Genomic DNA, 26,574 nt, shown 5'->3' on the forward strand with positions numbered 1-26,574 from the left:
ACACTGACACACACACACACACACACACACACACACACACACACACACACACACACACACACACACACACACACACACACACACACACACACACACACACACACACCTTCAAGGCATAGCTCACCCAAAAAATGTAAGTTCTGTCATAATTTACTCACTCGCATGCCATTTCAAACCCATTTTACTTACTTTATTCCAAAGGACATATTTAGCATTTCCAAACCCTTTAATGGCCATTAAAGGGTTAGTTCACCCAAAACATTTAACTGTCATCAATTACTCACCCCTATGTCATTCCAAACCCATAAGACTTCAATTAATCTTTGAAGCACAAATAAAGATATTTTTAATGAAACCTGAGATATTTCTGTCATATGTTGTATGTTCTGTCATATGTACTGTATGTACGTTAATCAATGTTTATATGTGAATAAAGAAGGAAAGTTAAATCTGTTTATTACATGTCGGCGCCCATAGCCTTGTGGGCAGCGTGCCAACATATAATTGCGCTGCAGGTGTCCCGAGTTCGAATCCCGCCTTGTGGACCTTTCCCGATTTTACCCTCCTCTCTCTCTCTCTTCTCTTCTTGTCGTCACAGTGTCCTATCTAAAATAAAGGCAAAATCGCTAAAAACAAGTCTTTAAAAAAACATCTGTTCATCACAAAGCGATAGCTAAAATTTTACAATACGATTACTTTTACAATGTTTTCATTAACTGTTTGAAGCATTGGTGTAATGGATGGACAGACATCTGTCAGGTTTCATTAAAAATATTATTTGTGTTTGGAAGATAAAAGTCTTATGGGGTTGGAATGATATGAGGGTGAGTAAATGATGACAGAATTTAAATCCTAAACAGCTGCTTAGACATTCTGATAGATAACTACTTTAATGTTCCTCGCAAGAAACAAAGTCAAACAGTTTTAGAACGAGGGCGAGTAACTGATGACAGAATTTACATTTTGGCCAAACAGACCCTTTAAATCCATTATCTATCAACATTTAATGGATTTCCGTAGAATAATGTGTGCATCCAAATGACTGTCACAAGTGTATCTCTGTCCTCAAATGCCTGAGGGAAAAGAGGGGAGATTCTGATATAAAATATATATAGTGAGCAATGGAATGAGAGTGAGATCTGATTAGCTACTCTGATTCACAAACAAAGTAATTTTTCACTCTCGCTTTCATTCTGCGAGAGGCGCAGCAGTAAATACGTCCACTTTCTGATGACTGCAGGCTTTTCCACTGTTTGAAGCATTGGTGTAATGGATGGACAGACATCTGTCAGGTTTCATTAAAAATATTATTTGTGTTTGGAAGATAAAAGTCTTATGGGGTTGGAATGATATGAGGGTGAGTAAATGATGACAGAATTTAAATGTTCGCCTGAACCAAGTGTTTAACTTTCATTGCATGGAAAACAGCTGCTTAGACATTCTGATAGATAACTACTTTAATGTTCCTCGCAAGAAACAAAGTCAAACAGTTTTAGAACGAGGGCGAGTAACTGATGACAGAATTTACATTTTGGCCAAACAGACCCTTTAAATCCATTATCTATCAACATTTAATGGATTTCCGTAGAATAATGTGTGCATCCAAATGACTGTCACAAGTGTATCTCTGTCCTCAAATGCCTGAGGGAAAAGAGGGGAGATTCTGATATAAAATATATATAGTGAGCAATGGAATGAGAGTGAGATCTGATTAGCTACTCTGATTCACAAACAAAGTAATTTTTCACTCTCGCTTTCATTCTGCGAGAGGCGCAGCAGTAAATACGTCCACTTTCTGATGACTGCAGGCTTTTCCTCAGCCACGGATACCGGGCCGTGGGCCAGCTGATGACTTTTCACTCACATTCCTCTTCTTAATGTCCACCCCGAGCCCTGGATTTGTTATTTCGATATTTCATATAAAAGAATCTTCTATCCCCCTCCCTCCCCTCCAGCTAAGCAATTACAGCAAAGGATGGTGAAATCATCTGTGTGTGATCAATTATAGGATGAGTTTCTCTTTGAAAGCATGTGTGTGAGACTGTTTTCGCATGAGAGGCTATGATGCACAAATATTTCCTGGATTTCTCCATTCGGGATTCGGTCGCCCAGACACATCTCAGTATGTGTAAGTACTCCAGGCTACAGCTGTCCTTTTTGGCTGTCTGTCTCTTTGGCACAGCCACTCAGCACTGTTTTCAAACACAGACTTCCATGCCTATGTGCATGTGTGGCAACACTGTAAGCCATCACGTTTGCCGCGCCAACGAGCCCTGATGATTAGGGCTGACAGTCCTGTGGGTTTTCACTCACACTAGGGCTGTGCGATATTGATAAAAAGGATATTCATCCCTATTTTCAGGGATTTTGGTCGATAATAATTTTTTTATGATAATTCGGTGTTTGATACAGTACCTTGGCTGGTTTAGGCCTATTGTGGACAACTGATTAAATCTTCCATATTCTTGACAGAAATCTTGACCATTAAGGGGCCCCTTAAATTGATTTCCATGCGCATTTTTATCTTTATAAGACATTTGTTTTTTAAATTAATTGTATGCGTCATCTTTTATGTCAAACTCTCTCAAGGCTTTTTCGTGACAATGTCAGCTTTTACATGTGCACTGTTACACAAACTTGCCTAGAGAGGCAACATTTTATGAAATGAAGGGTGTTCCCAAAGTTAGGTACCTTTCTTATGCTACTTTTAGCCAAATTATAAGCTAAATGTTTTAAATATTTAGTTTAATACTAAAAAGTATTGATAAAAAAACATTAGTGATATTTGTGTAGGCTAGGCTTTTTTTGTGGTCGTTTGAGCATCCTACTAAGCTAACAGTCAAACTACTGAAATCAACTAAGTCTCCCGTGTGCTTTGTGTGAGGACGGCTGTTACATGACACATAGTGTTCCTGCCAATGTACTGTACAGTGTTACAAATCTGTCACTTATGAATATATCCGTCACTTGGAACAGATCTGTAGTGGAGTTTTCAGCTGCATGGACAGAGTCCCATGTATCAACACAGCCAAATCCTGTTTGCACTGCCTGTGCTCTGGGATCATTTCCCATGCTCTCAGTTCACCGGCAAGCTGAGTCGGGGGTCAAAGTACTTGGCCCTGAGTTCCTACGATCCGCTCATCATTCTTAGATCGAGTCAGCTTTAGAACGGCGTGTCTGGGAAGACTGACTTCTAAGGGATCGCCAAGGCTCAAGAAGGCCGTAGGTACACAAGTTTCTAATTTGTGTCATTACTTTCATGAGTATAACAGAAATTAACATTATTTCCCAGTACAAACAATGTCCGTTCCACAATCCTCTGCAAATCCTGGAAACGGATAAAGCCTTTAATAAGCTTGCCGCTGAGAACCCTTGAGGCTCGTCTCATAACTCTGAGGCGAGGAAGAGGGGGAGGGGAAAATATAGAAAGACCTACAGCCTGTATATAGCCTTCAGGAACACAGTCTAATGTTTAACCTGAGTCTTTGCGCTTTTCTAAAGGACTTGAAGCAGAGTCTGGATCCCTGCTACTTACAGTTTTCTGAAGAAACATTCAAAAACAGTCCGCTTTCACACTTCAGAGCAGATTTCACACAATACATCGTGCCAGAGTCATCGTACGAACAGCGTGACAGTGAAGTCTGGGTCAGTCAAACATCTCTTCCCCAGCACAGCTTTTCAGTTTGCTGCAGCTTTTATGTTGACGTCAAAGCAGTTTTGATTTACATGCTGTGGATTTACTGTCCGGTAATAACTTTCAAAGATGGTTTAAGAAAATCTAGACAGAGCACCGCTAATGGCCTCTCTGGTGGTAGAATAACAGCTTGGAGAGCCACTAGAGGGCACTAAATGTCTACTCATGCTACTTTTCTCCGCTGCCGGAGTGTAATATATTCACATATATTCCTCCTTTTTCAGCTTCATACATTTCTCTAAGTGTTTGCCCAGAAGGCTAAACAAACGTCTAGGCAGATGAGGTAGAATGAATTTAGGTCAGACAGCCTCTTTCTGAACGAAAGGGTGAGTGGAGAGCACTGAAGTCAATTGTATCCTCTTCTTTCCCTTGTTGCTTTATCAATTTCCTGACAAAATGCTCCAACACTCTCTCTTTCTTCCAGCCACTATTCTTTTTGTGGGTGCAGCACAGCTAATCTCCAAATACAACGAAGAATGCCCTAACAGGACAACTTTGCATAGTGCTGGACATAAGAATGACTAAAAAGCTTTGCAGTTCACAAATGATGAAACTTATTTGAAGACTGGTCTAAATAAAACAGAAAGCAGACTGTCTGGATAGGATGGAATAAAAGAAGGTGAAATGTGAAGAAAAAATGTGAGGAACAAACCGATACTCATGAAGGAAAATCACATGTGCTCTGTATATACTGTAAGCATCAACTGCCAATTCACGGCGCTCTGTGTATTTAAGCAAAATACTCTGAAGTTACTGGATGTCTTTTTTGATAGGAGGCTTTATCAATTTTACATGATTTGTTTTGCACAGAATATTAAAACGCCAGTACCATTCAATGTCACTCTGCCAACTGGATTCACCTTAGAAACCGTATCCAAATATCTTCTCAAATCGAAATAGTTTTAAAACCAAAATGGGCTTTAATACTTAATTCTCGAGCAATGCCCTGAGTCGTTATAAATATATCATGCAGGATTTCACATAAAACTTTTTGATTGTCTGTCAGCACCAAATTTCCATATTCATTTATGTACAGATGACAACTTCACATTAGGGCACCTGTCTGCGATATGATAATATACAGACGCCCCCCAGAAAAAATAAATAAAAACAACTTGTGAGGATCAAGATCATCAGATCATGAGGTGAATTTTTATTTTAAAAAGCAAACAAAACTATGAACTCACTGACTGTAGCTGAGAGGTCAAAGGTCAGTGGGCTGCTCTGAATAGATGAATCATTGACTAAAGATCTCACATTCGTTTCAGCTGAACAGCCTGTGTGTGTATGTAAAATTACCAGGGCTGTCATTTTATTAAACATCTAAATTTAATTAACTGCATAATTAATATACATAACACATAGGCATCTTGGTAAGTGTGGTTTGGCCTTTATATATATGGGTCAGAAGACATGAATAATTGCACGTTTTTTATCATACTGTATATAGTTTTTAAATTAAGACAATGCATTAAATTATCAGCCAGACATACTGTATACACAGGTCTTGAGAATGAGGATGTCAGCTTTAACTAGTCTTGACACAAGGTAATGGGTGACAGGTGGACAGAAGGTCCTTAGCATTGAGCGGACTGAAAACCAGACTAGAACCAAACTGCCGCTTTGGATCCCTGGGACTGTGAGGTGCTCAGGGAAACTATCTTTTGAGCTACTTAAATAAAGAGAGTTAAAGGAAAGAGAGCTACAGGGGATTGGATGTGAATGCAAAGGCACTGAGCCAAGAACTCTCGATGTCTTTTCCCAAGACATCACCCCACCATTACATTTCAGAGACATTCCTCTGCTTACTTCACTATGGCAGTTACCTCAGAAGGTTTCACAATTACTGTAAAAATTCCCAGTATTTCTTAAAGATCTTTCGGTGTGGAATATCAATCTCATTCAAAAACCATACATACCATACAACACTTCTATTCATCCATTTATCAAAGGAAATATAAGTAAAATATTCTGATGCAGGGCAATCAAACACAAAAATGACAAATGTCCTTGATAAAGAAAAGTTTAGTATGAAATACATGGGGCAAGTTCTTTGAAATATACTTGTATTCATGTTGGTTTCTTATGCCTTTGAACATTTTTTTTTACATTATCAAAAAAAAGAGAAAAAAGCTCACAATTAATAACTGTAAAAATGACATGCTGTGTAACTAACCATCAAGTAAAAGTGGTGATATTTTTCTTTTCTTTTTTTACCACACACACACACACACACACACACACTGAATTATAAATCCATGATAACAATTTAACAATTAATAATTTAATTTGAGATCGATAGATCTGGACAAAGAAATGAGCAACATGTCATTGATCCTAATCCTTGCCTGGTCCCCTGCTTTGTCTTCATTTCCTCTCCTAAACTTTATTCATGCTGTCTGCCCATCTTAACATCAGCTTGAAAGCAGAATTTGACTGCTGTTGACACATGGCTCCAGATCCATCTTATAATGGAGCCAAAATACAGCAGGCAGCACTTGAAGTGACACTCCATCAGGTCAGCTTGTGGTCACATATTTTCCTCCCTTGAAGGAAGTGATGCAAGTTTGATTCAAAGAAAGAAGCTACAAAATAGGCTTCAAATTGTCACATGTTCTGCCTGGTTACATCTACTTTACAGGAGAGACATGCAAGTAATGAAAGTGCTGTAATCTGCTCCATAGATACACACAGTGCAACCACACACACAAACAGGAACAACAGCGCAAGGAGCGAAGTTGCAAGGCAATTCATGCAAGTGCTATCTAATTGGGTCTCTCCTTTGAGGAATGCCAGCCAGTTAATCATGTCTGAATACACAGAACTCAATTAGTAGCTTGCTAATGCTAATGCAGACAGATATGAATATTTCATAGCAAACGAAGGCAGAGAGCTTTGAATGTATGCTTTGCTGCTGTACTTCTAACATCAAGCAAAACAAGCAGGGTGGATTCACCTGTCTTCATCACCCTCTGTACTTTAGCGTGATAGGCGAGCGTGGGCAGCACTAACTCTTTCAAGACGTGTGCCAGCAGTGCCAGTGTGAGGGCAGCTCCAGAAAGGTGTTGGTGTGAGTTTCTGCCTGTTCCCTACCCTTTACATCTATCGGATCAGGCTGAAGGCAAGGTGGGAAGCAACGTCACTCGCAATTAAATGGGGCAGACAGGATATAAAAGAAAGCGCAAAGACATTCATTCCTTTCGTGATCTTTAGTGGTCTTGTAATTCTGATCAAATTTTACTTATGGCATCCACTTGAACTTTATTGTGAGCATGTGTAATTGTTGCTGAGGAGCTTTGTTTTCAAACTCTAGTGTGTCATCACCTTCCTCCAGAACAATGACAGACATGACTGTTGGCCCAGCCAAGTGGGTGAAAACGTACACTGTGGCACAGTCTGGCCGACGGGATGCTAGTATCATGCAACAGAGGACATCTGTTACCAGAAGCCTCCGCTGAACGTGGCAAAATATAACCTCATTGAGCCACCCTGGGAAAATGTCTCCACATAGCCTGAAAAATGGTTGTGGAAAAATCTGTGGTTCCATTATACAATATAGGCTTCTTTAAATTAGCACACAGGTCTCTTTGTTGAAAAACTGCAGTTTTTTTTACATAGAAACACTAAAACTGAGTTATTATGGAAAATATCAGTGGCCCTCAACCAGTGGTCTGCAGGCTGTAAAATTATTTAAATTAAAAATGATTGATTATTGATGTAATAAAATAATCAAACTATAATCTAAATTGACATGGTAAAACAATAACTATTGTTTTAATTAAAGGACATACAGTTTTTGAAAAATACGGATTCAAAATATCGTGTTTAATTAAATGTATTATATAAATACTCCTAGTTTGTGTTAATAGAAGTAGTTTTATCATAATTACAGCAAGAATTTTAGAAATATTGAATATATTTGAACCTATATCAGGGATATCTATAAAAAAATAAAAAATAAATGATGTGTGTGTGTGTGTGTGACCATGGACCAAAAAACCAGTTAAAAGGGTCAATTTTTTGAAACGGAGATTTATACATAATCTGAAAGCTGAATAAATAAGCTTTCCATTGATGTATGTATGGTTTGTTAGGATAGGACAATATTTGGCCGAGATAAAACTATTATGAAAATCTGGAATCTGAGGGTTAAAAAAAATCGCCTTTTAAGTTGTCCAAATAAAGTCCTTAGCAATGCATATTACTAATCAAAAATTAAGTTTTGATATATTTACGGTAGGAAATTTACAAAACATCTTCATAGAACATGATCTTTACTTAAAATGCTAATGATTTTTGGCATAAAAGAAAAATGGATAATTTTGACCCATACAATGGGTAAAATTTGTAGCTATTGCTACAGATATACCTGTGCTACATATGACTGCTTTTGTGCTCCAGGGTCATATATATATATATATATATATATATTAGTGCAGTCAAAATTAGCGGCGATTTATCTTTTCACTTTTACGGCGTTAACAATATTTAATGCCGGGGCGGAGCTAGGGTTGGTTACCCTACTCACAAGCTGCTTCTGTCTGTTTTTTTCTTGACAAGAATTGGGTTTATTTAGATGCAGAACGTCTTTACGACCACATCAAACGGGAGACTTTTCAGACAAGCACTCCACTTCAGCGCCAGGCACTAGTCAAACGAGCGCGGAAACGGTACAGGTGTTGAGGAGCTCCTGTAGAACATCAGTGAACTGCGGTCAGATGAGATGCTGTCAGGCCATATGTCAGTAAAAACGAATCTCCCTATCCTGTCAGCGTTATACAGGGCTTATAACACATGCTCTTAATATTAAAGCACAATTATATATAAAAGGTTGTGAGAAAATACGATGTTAGATTCGCGTCATGTTCAGCAGTGGCAGCTCTTAAAGTAATAGCAGCCAAATAACCCAATAACCAGCTGCTGTGATGTCTATTCATCAAAAACAAAACAAAAAATAGGAAATCAACTTTTTTAGCTTTAAGGATTCATCTGTTTAATTTAGAATAGTGTTTGATAACTTTATTAAATTTCTGTATATTTACTACTTGCTGAAGAGCACAGGTAAATATTACATTTATTATAATGGGTCTATGTGAAGATTGTTTTTAAGTTAAATTAAAAGATGTTATTTTTTGAAGTCTAATAAATATTAAAATTGAAAGCTCCCATTTATACTGTAATGCTGAATGGCTATAATCAATGGTTAAATATTGATTGAAAAAAAACTTTATTTCATAGAGACATCAGTATTGGTATCAGTTATACTTGTCTTCAGTGATAAAAAAGATGCCACTAAACAAATATATAAAAAAAATACTGTCTTTATGTTGTTTCTACATTAATTTAAAGATTGCATGTGAAATTATTACAATATAAAAGTATATTTAAATACTTAAATGTTAGGCAAGATTAATCCCGATTAATTTCAGAAAAAATGTGTGATCAATTAGTTATTTTTTTTATATATATATAAATGTCATGTAGTGTGATTAATTAATTAACATGAAACATGAAAATAGATTTTCCTTGCAAAATAGTTTTCAAAACCATGTGAAACTAACATGAATGTAAAGAGTACATGTCTAAGAAAACCAGTTTTACACTTTTTAAAAGATTTTCCTGTCTTGTGGGCACTCATATTTGTCACTGACCCAAATAGTAAAATCAAATTCTCTGGAATGCGCAATCTCATAATGGTGATTGCATTTCTCCCCATATTTTCCATGAGAGAGTATGCAGTAAATCAGGCAGTAATGAAGCAGGCCATAGGGACCTGGCCATTTATCTAAACCAGCCTCCATCCAACAAGTTGTCTGTATCTGAATAATCATGCAGTAAAAGTCCAGGAGGAAAGATGGGGAAGGGGGACCACGTTAAACACGCCCGATTACCAGAAATTATGATCTCCAATTAATTAAGTGCTCCAGGCAATTAAGTGTTCTGAAAGTAGTAACGCGAGCCGCCTGGCAGGAAGAGAGCAGTTTCGACAGGGAAGAGATCTGCAGGGTGCCACAAACATAGCACCTTACTAACATAATTAACCTCAATGCCATTCAGCCCTGCAGTCCGCCTGCTTCAAAAAACAGGGCTGTCTCGCAAATGAAAGCAGTCTCAGCCATTAGTCTTGTTGAGATGATCAGCAGTGGGCAATTTACATAGACCAAAACGGCATTTACCTCTTGTTGCTCAACAGCAGGGCGGCCATTTCCTCCGCAGATCCTGGATTAAGAAGTAATTTATTGGCTGTGAAAATGTTTTTTGTGTATTTAACATCATGGTTAAGGATAAGCTTAGTGAATAAGGTCAATAGTGATCTGCTTAACCCCCTAATTTGGTTAATCTGATCAAAACTCATATTAAAAGACTTTGTACTTTGACTTCTGGCGGGAGTTCACTCTTAATTTTAGGTAGTCACAGTTACAAAAGTTCAGCTTTAGTCGAATTTTTAACACCCCATTGGTTCATGAAACTACGGAAGCTTGTTTCTGCCACGGAATAATAAAAAAATAAAAATAAAAAGGGTAACTGCATAATTTTCTCTAACAATTCTGACTTTTTTCACAATTTGCTGTTGTCATCAATTGACCCTTCACAAATACCCCCCCCCTAGTTACTGTTAATGCTATGTCCGATAAACCATGTCGCTCTCACACCACACAACATGTTCCCACGCAGTGAAAAAAATATATTGCGAAGCAAAGAGGACACGGACAACGTGCCAACAGACAAGAGAGAACAGGTTACTTCTGGTATGAAACAAAGTCTTAGCTTTCAAATTGTCATTTTTTAAAGAAATTCAAACAATAAATACTGTTTTGTGGCTCTGTAATGTGTCATGACAGATTGCTGTACTGCGTCAGTTCAAGCGGCATGTGAACCGATCATCTTTTCATATTCACTTAAAGCATGAAACAAACATGAATGAACATCAGAACATATTTTATTTCAACTGCGAAAAGCCGTCAGTACACACCATTTTTCAAGTTTAAGTCCACCTACGTTAATCTACTCTCCTATCCGGATTGTTTGTCGGACAAAATGCCAGATTCGGCATTATGATTGATCAGATTGCCTGTCAATCAAACTCCCTGCGAAAGGTCAATTGCAAGATAAACTCAGAATTGCAAGGTATAGTATAAACAGAGCTATAAATTCGCAATTGCGAATTAAAATCTCGCAATTCTGACCGCCTTTTTTTCCGACCTGGAATGTTTTTGTGAGAGAAACATGCAACTGCAAAAAAAAAAAAAAAAATCAGAATTGTGAGAAAAAGTTGCAATTAACTTATATATATATATATATATACATACATATAAATATATAATATTTTTATATATATATTTTTTGTGGCAGAAAAAAAATTGCAAAATGTACACTCAGAATTATGAGGAAAAAAGTCAGAATTGCGACATGTTGACTCACAATAGCAAGACTAGGAATTCTGAAAAAAATATAAATAAGCAAACAAACTCGCAATTGCGAGAAAGGTCGTAATTGTAAAAAAGTCACAATTACCTTTATTTATTTATTATTTATTTATTAAGATATAAACTTACAATTTTGAGGAAAAAAATCTGAATTGTAAGATAAAATAAACAAATATTTTTGTTTTTATTCCTTGACGGGGACACACAACACACACACACACACACACACACACACACACACACACACACACACACACACACACACAAACTGAATTGCAAAATGTAGGATGTACCTATTGCCTTTTTATATTTTTATTTCTTGGTGAAAATAAGCTTCTTTATGAAACAGTGGATCAGTCCAAAACAGAAGCTGGAAGGCCAAAAAAGCAATCAGGCAGAGCTGATGAATATGGATAACAGTTTGTGACATAGACACTGGCCCATGGGGGACTTGACCAAAGAGTTGAGCAAAAGATTTGAACCAGAGATAATTTTTGTGTTCCTAAATATTTATGTAGAGGAGTAAACACATGTCAAAGCTGATCTTGCACTAGGGGAAAGAGCCACAAGCTGCACTTCCCCCACTAGCACTCTCTGTACAAAGTTCTTAATTTATGTTAATGTGCATCATCCTACAAACTCACTCAGAGAGGGACACATAAATTTAGCCTCAGCTGTGCAGTCTTCTGTACTTTGTTTTCATAAACCCTGGGAAAGCATGACCTGTGTGACCATTACAAAACTTTTTAAAGGGGAATTCAGAGAATGCATTCTGCCCGCTGATAGTGGCGTATATATTTTCACACTAGGTGTTGCTTTAGCACCTGATTCATTAAAATAATTATGCAAATTGGGTATCTGTGAGCCTGTTCTGAGTGCTAGGTTGTGGAGGATGCAGCAGACTATCGCAATGTTGCATGTTTTAAATCATGGCTCTACCACTGCATTCCCGGACTCACAGAATATATCATTGTGACGAGTGTGAGCGGGGCCGAGAGCCGTGGGAACGGAGCGAGGCCGGTGGAGTAACTGATAATGAGCGACACCTGCACCACTCACCGGTCTCGAGTCCCACGGAGGAGCTCCGGAAGGATAAAAGGAGGAGTGACGACAGTGAAAGACGAGAGAGGACCAGGCCTGGACTTTATTTTGTGTTTTGGTTCTGTTTGTGCGAGACAGGCGTCCGCGAGGGGCTGTCGCGCTATTTTGTTTATTTTGTTATTAAAGTTTTGTCTGAAGGTTTGCCGGTTCCCGCTCCTTCTTCCCGACCTACGAACGTTGTTACATCGGTGCCGAAACCCGGGAGGAAGGAGGGACACGCTGTCAGAGAGCCCTCGCTGCTGAGGGGGATCGCAGTGGTGAGGAGATCGGGCAGCAGGAACAAGCGGAGAGACCGCCGGTGGCTGCCCGAGGCGGTGGTGCTGGAACTATGGAAGACGAGGTGGGACGGAGAGATCGCTGCCGCGCTCCTTGGTCGAGGAGGGGTGGCTGCCGTCCGAGAGGGAGCGGAGGAGTCGGCCCCGTTCGCCAGGAGGCCGGAGCCTGCTGCCATCCGCCATGATTGGGGAGGAGCAGGGAACGGGAGACTCGCTGTGGCTGCCAGGAGGCAGAGGAGCTGTGGGCCATCCACCAACGATGTCCAGTATCATTGCATGGCATTGCGTGTGAGAGCCTCTCAGCCGGTTGAGGACCAAGCGGCAGTGTGTCCGGGAACCGGACCGATCTTTTTTTTTTTTTTCTCTCTCCCCTCTCTCGTATCTGTCTCTCCTCATCCTTCCGTCTCCTTTTCTCTTGCCTCGTCTGTCTGTCCTTACCCCCAGGTACGCCGCGGCCGCCGTGATCGGCTCCCCCGGAGGGGCGATGGGGGTATGTGACGAGTGGAGGCCGGTTGAGTAATTGATAATGAGCGACACCTGCACCACTCACCGGTCTCGAGTCCCACGGAGGAGCTCCGGAAGGATAAAAGGAGGAGTGACGACAGTGAAAGACGAGAGAGGACCAGGCCTGGACTTTATTTTGTGTTTTGGTTCTGTTTGTGCACGACAGGCGTCCGCGAGGGGCTGTCTCGCTATTTTGTTTATTTTGTTATTAAAGTTTTGTTTGAACGTTCGCCGGTTCCCGCCTGCTTCTTCCCGACCTACGAACGTTGTTACAATCATATATATACGCTCAACCGCATCAAATGATGAATAATTGTTGCCATGATAAACAGAAAATGTGGGTTAATGACGTAATGCTTTTTAGTGCAGTCTGTAATGTGGTGCAACTTTCTACATTAAAATTGAAAATGGATATTTAAAATTGTAACAGTATTTCACAATATTACTCTTTTGACTGTATTTTTAAACAAATAAATGCAGCCCTGGTGAACATAAGAGACTTCTTTCAAAAACATTAATAAATCTTACAGAACCCAAATTTTCAAACAGTATGGCACTTAAACTTGAAAAAAAAATTAAATTTTGAAATTAATGATTGAAATGAAGATGTGTACGTTTATATGTATTAAGTGCGTAAGGAAAATGTTTTTCCTTCAAAGTTACAGCACAAAACACTTTTAGAGTCATTACACTGAAACTTCTCTTGAAAAATGGTTTAAAAAGTTTTCAAAATCATTTGCAAAACTAACAAATACAAAGTTTACATTCCTAAGAACTTGGACTATGTGTTTAAAACTAAATTTGAAAATAATTTTCTTTTCCTCTATATCTTCTCATATGCCATTAACTCATGTACTGTACATAAACATCTCTTTTGAATTAAACTGTATTTACCGCCTACATTCTGCTGGTGCTGTACAAGCTAACTAGCTTTACACTGAGAGAGGTCTATTTGTATATTTGCATACAAATACAGCACTTATCCCACACCAAGGAACCAACTCTCTTATTGCCAAAGTAACACTTCTGTTCACCCCAAAGTAGTGTCTTTTTCCTTCCAGTGTTTTAGGTCATAGCAGTTTTCAGGAACATTTGTCTCTAAGTAACCCTACTAATTACACAGCTCCACAGAGAAGCCTCAAGCGCTGAAGTTTCCCCTCAAATTCCTGTCAAAACTCTACAGACCGAAAGGATTAAAGGAGGAGGAAAATGATGTGGTGGTTCTGCATTTCATTGCAGAACAATTGTGAAAGTGTTTGTAAACTCTGAAGGTTTTTTATTTTTTGCATGAATTGTCTTAAAACATTTGCCAGCAGGCTGAACATACTGTAAATCCTGGGCAAACATCAGTGCTGTAAACTGTGAATAATGTGCTGTTGACTTTGCATAAAACCTGTTCCCACTGTGCAAGATAAAATTGAAGTAGTTGAGTATGTGTAAGAGGCTCGGTGAACATGTGCAGCCTCGATTACATTAGGTATTTGAAAACGAAAAAGGTCAGAGAGCGGGTACCAGATGCACACCACAGCTGCTGCTTTAACAACACATCAAGTTAATAAGTGAAAACAACAGACAAACCACTGATGTCACATTAACAGGATTAGAGACCACTTCATGCAAAAAGGGGGATTAATTGAGCTGTGAATAAAGTTTATCTGTATTGCGCCATATTCAAACAAGCAATGAGAAGTCGCTGATGGGTGGAGCCAGTGAAAACCAACGCACTAAAGCTGATTATTACCATTATGCTTTGTGGGTCAGTTGCGACGCTGGGAGCACACAGAAATAAGAAGATGGGAGAGCAGGAAGCAGATGAGAGATAACAGAGAATCTCCAGCAGGCAGCCTTCCTGCCTATTACTGAAAGGAATGAATGATATCTAGTTGAACTGTTCAAAAGTTCTGTGTTGTCTATTGCCTAGAGGCGGAACCATGCTAAAGCTATCAGTGCTGTTCCAAAGAATATGCAAAACTAGAGATTTTAACAAATGGTCTACTATTTCCTGTTTGATGCTATAGAGAAAGATTACTGGATGTCACCGTGTGATAGTCTTTATTCCCAAACTAATTCACACTCAGCACCTAAGTTTCCATTTGAAATAAAAATATATGCAAAAATATATGTAAAATAATAATAATAATATACTATTGTTAAAAAACATTTGGGGTATGTTCTTTTTTAAAGAACTTTAAAATATATGTTCTCTATTTTAGTATATTTTTAAATTACCCTCCATAAATCACTGATATGATGAAAGTATAATTTCCCATTATTATCAGTTAAACACAGTTGTGCTGCCTAATATTTTTGAGGAAACTGATACATTTTTCAAAATTCTTTGATAAATAGAAAGTTCAAAAGAACAGCATTTATTTGATATGTAAATGTTTTGTTCAAATGATGTAGTAGTTTTTACTGTCACTTATGATTAATTTAATGCACCCTTGCTAAAGTATTAACTGAAAAAAAATCTTACTCACCCCAAACTCTCTCACACACATACACATTCACACTCTAAGGATTAATTATTAACTGTGCAAATTGTAGATGTCCAAAGAAGGATACCAGAAGGGAAACCTGACTTAATAAATGCTTTTTTTGTACAAAATCAGTGGTGAAATTTGATCCTCTAAAGTAAGGAGAGACATTAGTTACAGAATGCTGTCAAGATGTCTTTTGATGACAAGATGACTTTTGAAGTCAAGATGAATCAAAAATTGAAATGCCACAATGAAGAGCTGCAATCCTGCAATGAAGTTACGATCATTATGATAAATTATCATTTTAACTCAGGGCCCAACAAGTTGACATGAAAATTGTTTTGAAAACACTTCAAAAACACAATGACTGTCATACACCAAAGGTATTTATAGAAGGAAATGCAGTTATTTAGTAAGACGTGACCAGTTTACCAAGAAGTCGAAAAGAAGATTTCAATACATTTATTCTATTTTCTTTAGAACAAAGCATATGTCATTAGATACATAACAGGTGTTTTCCCCCATTCTGTCTCCCTAGTGGCAAACAGAGCAGTAAATGAGATGTTTATATAGGAACAATGAAAATACGAATGCTATGATCCTTTCTCTGCAGGTAAATAAACTGATAAATAATGTACAATGTGCATTCTTCCTATCTTAAAAGATTCCTAGACTGACTCGCTGGCCTCATTTGAAGTTTTCCCCCAGCTCACTGGGGGACTGCCATGTCTCTATAGAGACCAAAGTCTCATGCTCATTCTCTAATCGCACAGAGGCGTATGACCCGGAGGATGAGGAGAAAAGAAGAAGAAATTACTTTCATTAAGAAATTCAGATTTCTTCCATCCTTTTGATCTTGTGCCAGAAGAACATTTATGCTGATGAAATGCATAAATAAAGTTCTTAAATTATCCCGGCCCTCTTTAGCGCATGGATCCAAGTTGGAAAACTTCCAGAGGAAGACAAGTACAATCATTCTGAGAGCTGATCAGTGTAGTGGGGGTGATTCAAGAGATGGCCTGAGTCACCGATACTTCAGCTGTTCAAGTGATTCATCTGTTGAAGTAGTACACAGATAGACATAATAGTCTGACGCTGTTCTTAGGAACAAAGGTTAACTATTGCTTTGCAGTCTTGTTACTTATAGCCTATTTTCTATCATTTTGAAGTTCTGCAAAACGGAGCGAAATTAATGAAATATACAAACTCAGTGTCTCTCTCAGTATATTGTATTTTGGCTTGAAGTACAGGGAAAAATTAAGGGACAGTTCACCCCAAAATGAAATATATATAAAAAAACATTTAAGTGTTTTGTCTATACAATTAAAGTTAGTGGGGTTAAGTATTGTTCGACCCCCAACAGTCTTTTTTTGTGTTCTGCAGAAGAAGAAACAAATCATACAGGTTTATATAAGGGTGAGAAAGTGATAACAGAAATGCTATTTTTGGATGAACTATCCCTGTAATATCTAAAAAACAGTAGCAGTCAGGAAACCTGCACTGCTACGGTGTTAAAATTTATTATTAAAGATTTATTATTTCCAATTTGCCTATGCTCCCTTGAATATTCAGTAATGATGCTGTGCACTGTGCCCTAGTCGCAGCGGTAAGTGTAGATGATTTAGTAAGGGTTTACTGAAAAGCTGGAGGAGTGGTAAGGTGGTTTTGGCTTTGGTGACAGTGCTGGAAATACTCTGGATTTGCCATTTTGAGCAGTGGGCAACAAAGAAAGGCAGTGAAACCTCACTGCTAGGACTATATGTTATAATTTGGAGAACTTGGCATTTCCTACAGTATCAGCTACCTATGATGCAACAGAGGCTGTCATGTTGTCAAATATGAAAATTCTTAACTTCTTCTTTGGGCTGACATAAATCAAGAACACAAAAACACAGAGAGGTAGAAAGTTACAGGTTAGATAAATGGATCTGCACTTTCAACACAAACTCAGAGCAATTCATAACTGTTTTATATTTTGTCGAATTGGTGGCAAATAAAAATTCATACATTTGTATGCTTTTGTATGACCTGCTTAAGCCCCAGTGATGGTTATGCTTAGAGGTGGACATTCATGCTTGCTTTTTTCTAAATACTGTATGTTTTCTTACAAACTACATAATACAAATTATTACAAAATTGCACCCTCGTAAAATAGTTACTGTACATTTTCCCATAAAATCAGGTTGGCATATTTGTAAGTCAGGATCCCGATCACTCAGTCAGAGCTGCTATATGGCTACTTCCAACTGAATACATGCATGAACATGGAATATGCAATATTGAGATAATAAAAATTGTGTAGTCAGTCATACAGTGTTGCTCTGGTCAACAGGGCATCTGTTTAGACCGAGATGCCCAAACCAGGGCCCACATAATGACCTTCGATTTGGCCCAAAATGCCATAGCACAAGAGGGCATAAAAATAACATTTTTATTAATTATTATTTTTGCTTTTAAATTTTGTGAATATAAGTGAATTAAAAAAATAGACTTGAAATATAGTTGGATATAATGCAAAATATAATTTTGGCTCACAGTATGGCCCTTCATAGTGAAACGTTAGGCAACTCTGGTTTAGACCATTTAAATTGTTAAACAAATCTGACCAATTTTAACAATATTCTGGCTTCTTTGAAATTTGCATTGTCTGTATAAAAGAGAAGAACACTAAAGAAAGTGCTGGCTCAGTAATAAAGTGGTTTCTTAAAAGGGAAATAGGGAAACACTGAGGCCACAACAGAAACGTAAGTAGGCTACACATGCCATTGGAAATGGAAATAACACAAGTACAAACGGGAAACAATGATGAAATAAAAGGCAGTTTGAGGAATGGCCTGGTTTCTTTGTGAGTTGGGCTAATACTTATTTTTGGTGCTGACCGACTCTGGGTTTCAAAATTTTATACTTACAGTAAAGACTGATCAAACAGAAAAGGCCTTTTCTGCACTTTTGCTCTTATCAGCTTGGAAATGGGTCAGCATGTGATCCACATAAACACAATTAAATAAAGAATCCTTCTATAACAATATTTCACTTTCTACAGAGCCTGCTCTCTTACATATAAAGAGCCATATGGCTGAGACAGATCAGACCAGGTTACTGGTGGCTAAGTGTGAACTAATTTGATTGACAGGTCTTCCAAAAAAATGTGGTTGTCGAAATGGTGTGAAAGAGTTTGTGACATTACAGCCTTTAGCACTTTGTGCTGGTATTTATTTAAACTCATTTGTGGATTTTTCTGGACCCAACCAATGAGTCAACGTCTGGCTAGAACAACACCATCTGTCCTAAAATGCATCTTTCTCTATTGACACCCATTACAAAATTAGCTACATACAAAATTAGAGTGTGAACATTAATAGCTATGTCCCTATTACAGACCCCTACGCAGAACTGCTAACTAAATGAACGCAATACTCTAATACTCTTAATGTAATCCCTTTTTGTCTCCCACACAGAGTAGCTGAAAAGTCTGCATTTCAAAACAGGAATTAAAAAAGTGTTTTGTAATGATGACAAACAAAATATGGTTCTCAAAACTTTTAAATGTCTACCAGCACATGCAGATGTTGCACAACTCTCAAATGTTGGGAAAACATGCTCAGAAAGTTTGTTAGCTTTTTATAAGAAACTCCTAACCTCTAGTTCGATGAGAAATGTTAATTTTAATTTCTTACGGTAACTGTCACTAGTTTCCTTTTCTCTTACCGTTCGCCTGAAGAAATGAGAAATTATTTACAGAAACAAAAAAAGGAAGGTGGACGGTGGAGGGAGTAAAAGGAGGCCCTGATTTGGTTTCCAATCTACAAAGGAAAGTAATCCTATCTGGCGGTCTAATGTGATTTTAATACTCGTGTTACATCTCAAGTGTGATTTGCCCGTGTGAAAGCTTATCAGATGTATGGGATGGAGTTGAACGTGATGCTTGTTCCTTTGCATGCGAGGCCACTGTTTGTCTAATCTTTATGCCTCTTATGGATTTGACTACTGAGCTAACAACTGTGAAGCAGCTCATCACGGAAGAATGAGGAGTGTGACAGGAATAGGTGAATGATTATGAAAAGAGCAATGGTTTGGGTAACATTTCTGAAAGAACCTAAATCCAGGTTTTATACAGAGCCAGATGCTTCTGGCAGATCTTAGACAAGTCCTCAGAACATATGGCGCTAATGAGAGCTGAAGCTAGCTTCATATGAAGACAAGGAAACTAGAGCATCAAAGAGCATGCAAACTAGTGCCGCTGAAGTATTTCCTCTTGGATATGTGTAGAAATGTGCTGAGCGGCAAGTAAACTAACAGTGTAAATGTGTGCTTGCAGACAACAAAAGATGAGGTCACAATGTATCACTATACATATCTATATATACACATGTGTACTAATAAATTGTGATCTCATCTGTTGTTGTCCACATGCATACAGATACATATAGATAAAAAATGTTTTTTATAATATGAAAAATTATTAAATATAATTTTTTGTTTATACAAACCCGATTCCAAAAAGGTTGGGACACTGTATAAATTGTGAATAAAAACAGAATGCAATGATGTGGAAGTTTCAAATGTCAATATTTTATTCAGAATACAACATAGATGACATATCAAATGTTAAAACTGAGAAAATGTATCATTTTAAGGGAAAAATAAGTTGATTTTAAATTTCATGGCATCAACACATCTCAAAAAAGTTGGGACAAGGCAATGTTTACCACTGTGTGGCACCCCCTCTTCTTTTTATAACAGTCTGCAAACGTCTGGGGACTGAGGAGACAAGTTGCTCAAGTTTAGGAATAGGAATGTTGTCCCATTCTTGTCTAATACAGGCTTCTAGTTGCTCAACTGTCTTAGGTCTTCTTTGTCGCATCTTCCTCTTTATGATGCGCCAAATGTTTTCTATGGGTGAAAGATCTGGACTGCAGGCTGGCCATTTCAGTACCCGGACCCTTCTTATACGGAGCCATGATGTTGTAATTGATGCAGTATGTGGTCTGGCATTGTCATGTTGGAAAATGCAAGGTCTTCCCTGAAAGAGACGACATCTGGATGGGAGCATATGTTGTTCTAGAACTTGGATATACCTTTCAGCATTGATGGTGCCTTTCCAGATGTGTAAGCTGCCCATGCCACACGCACTCATGCAACCCCATACCATCAGAGATGCATGCTTCTGAACTGAGCGCTGATAACAACTTGGGTTGTCCTTGTCCTCTTTAGTCCGGATGACATGGCGTCCCAATTTTCCAAAAAGAACTTCAAATTTTGATTCGTCTGACCACAGAACAGTTTTCCACTTTGCCACAGTCCATTTTAAATGAGCCTTGGCCCAGAGAAAACGCCTGTGCTTCTGGATCATGTTTAGGTATGGTTTCTTTTTTGACCTATAAAGTTTTAGCCAGCAACGGCGAATGGCACGGTGGATTGTGTTCACCGACAATGTTTTCTGGAAGTATTCCTGAGCCCATGTTGTGATTTCCATTACAGTAGCATTCCTGTATGTGATGCAGTGCCGTCTAAGGGCCCGAAGATCCAGTATGGTTTTCAGGCCTTGACCCTTACGCACAGAGATTGTTCCAGATTCTCTGAATCTTTGGATGATATTATGCACTGTAGATGATGATAACTTCAAACTCTTTGCAATTTTTCTCTGAGAAACTCCTTTCTGATATTGCTCCACTATTTTTCACCGCAGCATTGGGGGAATTGGTGATCCTCTGCCCATCTTGACTTCTGAGAGACACTGCCACTAATTGACCTAATAAGTTGCAAATTGATCCTCCAGCTGTTCCTTATATGTACATTTAACTTTTCCGGCCTCTTATTGCTACCTGTCCCAACTTTTTTGGAATGTGTAGCTCTCATGAAATCCAAAATGAGCCAATATTTGGCATGACATTTCAAAATGTCTCACTTTCAACATTTGATATGTTATCTATATTCTATTGTGAATAAAATATAAGTTTATGAGATTTGTAAATTATTCCATTCCTTTTTTACTCACAATTTGTACAGTGTCCCAACTTTTTTGGAACTGGGTTTGTATATACACTTCAATTCAAAAGTGACAATGCAGGATTTTACAAAAAAAAAATATATATTTAAAATCAGGGTTATTATCATGACGAAAACTAAAACTGAAACTAAAATTAGGGCAACAGTTGTCATTTTTATTTAGTTTAACCTGTATATACTGAAATAAACTAAAACTTAAATAAAATTAATAAAAACTATACAGACATATATCTTTAAAAATTACAATAAACAACAAAATTACTAATACTTTAAAGATCGCATATGATGCGATTTCAAGTTTTCCTTTCTCTTTGAATTGTTACAAGCTGTTCGTGAATAGATAAGATCCCTAAAGTTGCAAAGACTAAAGTCTCAAACCTAAAGAGATATTCTTTATAAAAGTTAAGATTCATCCACGCCCTCCTAAAACACCTCATTTAAACACGCCCACACAAATCTACGTCACTGTGTGGGAAGATTTGCATAACACCGGCCAAATGTTTAAGCAAAGAAAGAAGGCGTAACTTTGATTCTCGCTGTAGTATTGTTGCCGCCATGTCGTGGAGATGCGAAAGCTAAAATATTTTGTTTGGACTTCCAAAAGAGGACACAACTAGAAATCAGTGGTTACTGTTCCAGAACAGTTCAAACCAAATATTCGTGTATGTGCAACGCATTTTACGGAGTACTGTTTCCTGAACCTGGGAGAGTAGCCTCAATGCCGGCTGTTCTGACTGACAGCCTGTAAGTATGTTTACATATTTAAAGAATTTGCCACTGATTATTCAAACGCGAGTTTTGAGCAGTGTAGAGTAGCGCTTGTTGTTTGTCGTTTCTCCAATCACAAATGCAGACATGATTTTATGTTTACGCAGCGTAATGCAACAACGCGTAAAAATACAGTATAAGTCATTATAATCAGTAAATATGTCCCCACTGGATGCAACAAATGTCTCGTTCGTAATGAGTTTGATTAGTTTTGTCTCATCGTACCGGGACACGGCATCGCAGTATGGTAAGGGGCGTAACATTTCCGTCACACACTTGAAGTATTCAGCCAATCACAATGCACTGTATAGCTGGCCAATCAGCGTACACCTTGCTTTTTCGCGTTTCAGAAAGGCGGGGCATAGAGGAGAAACAATAATGTACAGTATGTGGAGAATACTGTTTTTTTTTTACCTTAAACCGCATAAACACATTACACCAAATAATGTTTTTTTTTAGTAACGTCATATGACCCCTTTAACTAAAGTGAAAATATAAAAATAAAATCTGAAATCTTACTCTTAAAATATTCATAAAAAACATGAAATAGTATCTCAATAATACTAAAATAACACTGTTTCAAATAAATGCTGTTCTTTTGAACTTTCTATGCATCAAAGGACCCTGAAAAAAAAACATCAGGGTTTGCACAGTTTTTTAGATTGATAATAAGACATGTTGAGCATGAAATTAGCATATTAGAACGCTAGAATGTGAGAAATGTGGCAAAGTGCTTTGCCCATGACACATAAGATGTTGTGCTATCAGAGACCTGGATTTAAGTCCAGCCTGGGTTATGTTATGGAAAAAAAAATCCTGTCACATCTGCACCATCCTAATGTAATAAATCCAAAAAGGCCAATAAATAATAAACTCACACATGTATTCCTCAACATTAGAAAGAAATTACTAAAAATGACATACGTATGCACACCTGTTGTGCATCTAGCAGATATTTTGCGTGACTAAGAACACTTAAAGGAATAGTTCACTCAAAAATGAAAATTTTGTCATTATTTACTCACCCTCATGTCGTTCCACACCTTTATAAGTTTCTTTCTTATGTTGAACACAAAAAATATATTTTGAAGAACCAAACAGTTGTTGGTCCCCATTGACTTCCATAGCAGACAAAACGCTCATTTATGGGTGAACTATTCCTTTAACTATTAGTGTATGAGACCCAGTGTGTGTATATTGAGCGTCGAGCGGATCACACTCACTATATAGCAGGGTTCGCAGTAGGCCTTCTTCTCCATGGCATAAAAGGGCTTCCCTCTGAGCTTAGAGCCACAGGTCATGCAGATGAAGCAGTCCACATGGAAGACCTGGTCCATGGCAGTACAACCCGTCCCCTCACCGACCACATTCTCCCCACAGCTTGCACAGCGACCTGCAAAATACAGCATTGGAATTATGGTTCAGATGCAGAAGGAAAATGACAGACTATAACAAACACATTCAATACTATACAACATAAACACAATATAAATTTGGTATGATAATTTAAAAAAGGCTGTAGAGGTAAAGGTTAAACAGATAATACATATATAGTGTAAATAGCATCTGCCACTTTTATGTGAAAACATTCTAATTAAGAATAGATATTTCAAGTGGTGATATGGTTTGTTCACCCTTTGCTCTCCTCCAAACCACAAGGTTTCTGCATCAATTTTTTTCAAAGGAGATGAGAAGTTTCAACTAAAAGAAAACTAACACTTCAGCTTTCAGCTTCGGAGATAATTTTGAAGAAACAGTGTGTCTGTTGCCCCTTTCAAGCCAACTCATCTTTGTGGTACAACCAATGATAACAATCTACTCTACTGAGTAATTGCAAGTCTTGTGGATAAAAAGAATTAAAAGAATCAATGTCAAAGGAAACTGAATATGAGGAGCATTTCTAAAGTTAGACTGATACAATCTCCAGGGAATTTACCCTTTTAAAGTGTTTGGATCATTTTTTTTTTCTTTTTAAAAAGGGCAAAGTGATCAGTTGCCCTACAATTGTTGAAATCTAAGGCGCTTAATAAGGTCAGTCACTTAACAGGGACTATAGTGAGCTGATTTTCCCCTTTGTGAAGAGAATGGAGATCAATGCATCACCGCTTGTGCAAATACCACCCGCCATCTGTCAACTCACTCATCACAAATTGTGAAAACACATGCAATTTATCACTCAGACGGTGGCAGATGTGTAAAGAGCAGCTCATGTTTAAACGAATCACTAATAAATTCCACTGAACCTCTGTTCAGACCAAATTATCCCTATATAAAGTCACGTATAATATCTCCATTGGGATGAGAATAGGATTAAACAATGCATTGGCACATTGACACGCACACAATCTTTTCATGATAAAATGAAACTTTGGAAGTGGAAAGAGCACAATCTTTCTGTTATAGGGCATCTGGTATTGCACCGAAAAAAGATCCCGATTGCATATTGTGGGACACAGCATTTGGATATCTGTAATTGAGTCGAAGCTATCTTTAATTGAGCTTAAGATGTCTCCAACTCAATGCAAAGATATCTTCAAACCAATTAATGATGCTAGCAGTTTAATTAGCAGTATCAGGAAATAATGCGCTTTAGAGCCATATCTTATGGTGTTTTCCTTTTTACACATCTGAGGACAGATACGATCTCAAAAAAAAAGATATTACGAATTAATTTACTTAACTTTAGTTCTGTAGTTCCTCATTTTTCTTTTCTCTCTCTTTTGTGCTTCATTTAAGCCTGTTTTTAGAAATGATACACTCTCTGACTGCAATGAGAGCCAGAGTTCAAGCTTGTCACAGACAAAAGGCGAAGCAGTGAGCAGGAGAAATATCAGACACGCTCCCATTTTCACTGCTGAAGCTGTCGGCGGCATCAACAAAACAGACTGAACTTTTCTGCTCTTCAGATTAGATATCAAAGCTGAGCTGAATATGAGCACCTCTTCTCAACAAAGTTTTAATCGTAGATGATTCTCCTCACGCATGTGGATTAAGACATGATATCAGTTCAATTCAGTCGATGCATTGCAAAAAGTAATTATTTAAATCAATACTTTTATCTAGTTTTCCAGTAAAAAAATAAAAAATACAAACATAAATGAGATAATTTACTGAAGAAGCAAAATTGATAAAGAGATAATAAAGAGAATACATTTTGAATTAAGTTCTTCTCGCCACTGTAAACAAGGATAAATGTTATTTATATTCTCTAAAAGTAACAGCATCGTTGATATTAAACTATTTTGCTTATTAGATGCTGTAAATGTACACTACCATTGAAAAGTTTGGGGTCGGTAAGATTTTTTGTTTATTTACTTTTATTAAGCAAGGATGCAATGAATTGATCAAAAGTGATAGTAAAGATTTTTACATTGTTACAATTTTTTTAAAACAAATGCTGTTCATTTGAACAGTAATAATAATAGAAATTTTTTTTTTAGAATCAAATCGGCATATTAAAATAATTTCCGAAGAATCATGTGACACTGAAGACTGGTATAATGGCTGCTGACAATTCAGGAATAAACGGCATTTTAAAATAGGAAACATATTTTGAATTGTAATATTTTTCACAATATTTCTAAATTGAATGTATTTTTGATCAAATAAATGCAACCTTGGTGAGCTTAATGGGACTTCAGTAACAATAAAACAACCTTACCAGGCCCAAACTTTTGAATGGTGTTTTAAGATTATTATTATTATTTAATTTTTCCAGAAAATAATATTTTGCAGCGTGTAAAGACAAAAGTGCTTAATAATTGACTTTGTGGATAACGGAATAACAGCCATATTACAACCATGTAACAGAGCATTACTTCAATTAAAGGCACTGTGAAATGATCCGACACAAGGTTTCCATGCATTGGCACACTTGTCTATGAAAAAACAACATAAAAAAATGAATGTCATGTTGATTCATAATTACCACTTAGCTCTGTGTTGTGTGCCCCATGTTGAACTGTCACTAAAACTAATGTGAGCTACTTCACTGACGCTGATCTCTAGATAATTTCCACTCCAACCCCGCTGAGCTGTACCTGAAGCAGGGTTCGGCTGAGGAACAGCACAGAGCAGGCGGAGGAAATAAAGTCAAGCCGTCTGCCTGCCGCGGCTCCCCAGGGGACCTGTGGGGGTGGGTGGAATCCCAGGCAAAGGTAATCACTTCAGATGGGCTGAAACGAGAGCGGCTCTGGATCACAGGCCCCTCTGAGCCAAACAAGTGTGTGAGAGAGACAAGCACAGAAAAAGAGAAGAGAGAACGTGAGTGGGAAATACGACCAAGGGATGAACGCAGGTCACCCTCAAAGCCTGAG

At 37.7% G+C, this 26,574-nt stretch overlaps 1 protein-coding gene across 3 annotated transcripts in view; it reads right to left on the minus strand.

The window, feature by feature from the left end:
- lpp (LIM domain containing preferred translocation partner in lipoma) overlaps positions 1-26,574 on the minus strand; it is a 260,901-nt gene that overhangs the window by 4,308 nt on the left and 230,019 nt on the right. For all 3 annotated transcript variants that reach the window (XM_016279543.1, XM_016279541.1, XM_016279542.1), the window contains one exon: positions 23,482-23,651. In XM_016279543.1, coding sequence (XP_016135029.1) covers positions 23,482-23,651 — 170 coding nt within the window. The remainder of the gene's footprint in view (positions 1-23,481; positions 23,652-26,574) is intronic.

The sequence above is a fragment of the Sinocyclocheilus grahami genome, unplaced genomic scaffold, assembly GCF_001515645.1.
Source record: "Sinocyclocheilus grahami isolate Dianchi unplaced genomic scaffold, SAMN03320097.WGS_v1.1 scaffold131.1, whole genome shotgun sequence".
In the NCBI taxonomy this organism is placed as follows: domain Eukaryota; kingdom Metazoa; phylum Chordata; class Actinopteri; order Cypriniformes; family Cyprinidae; genus Sinocyclocheilus; species Sinocyclocheilus grahami.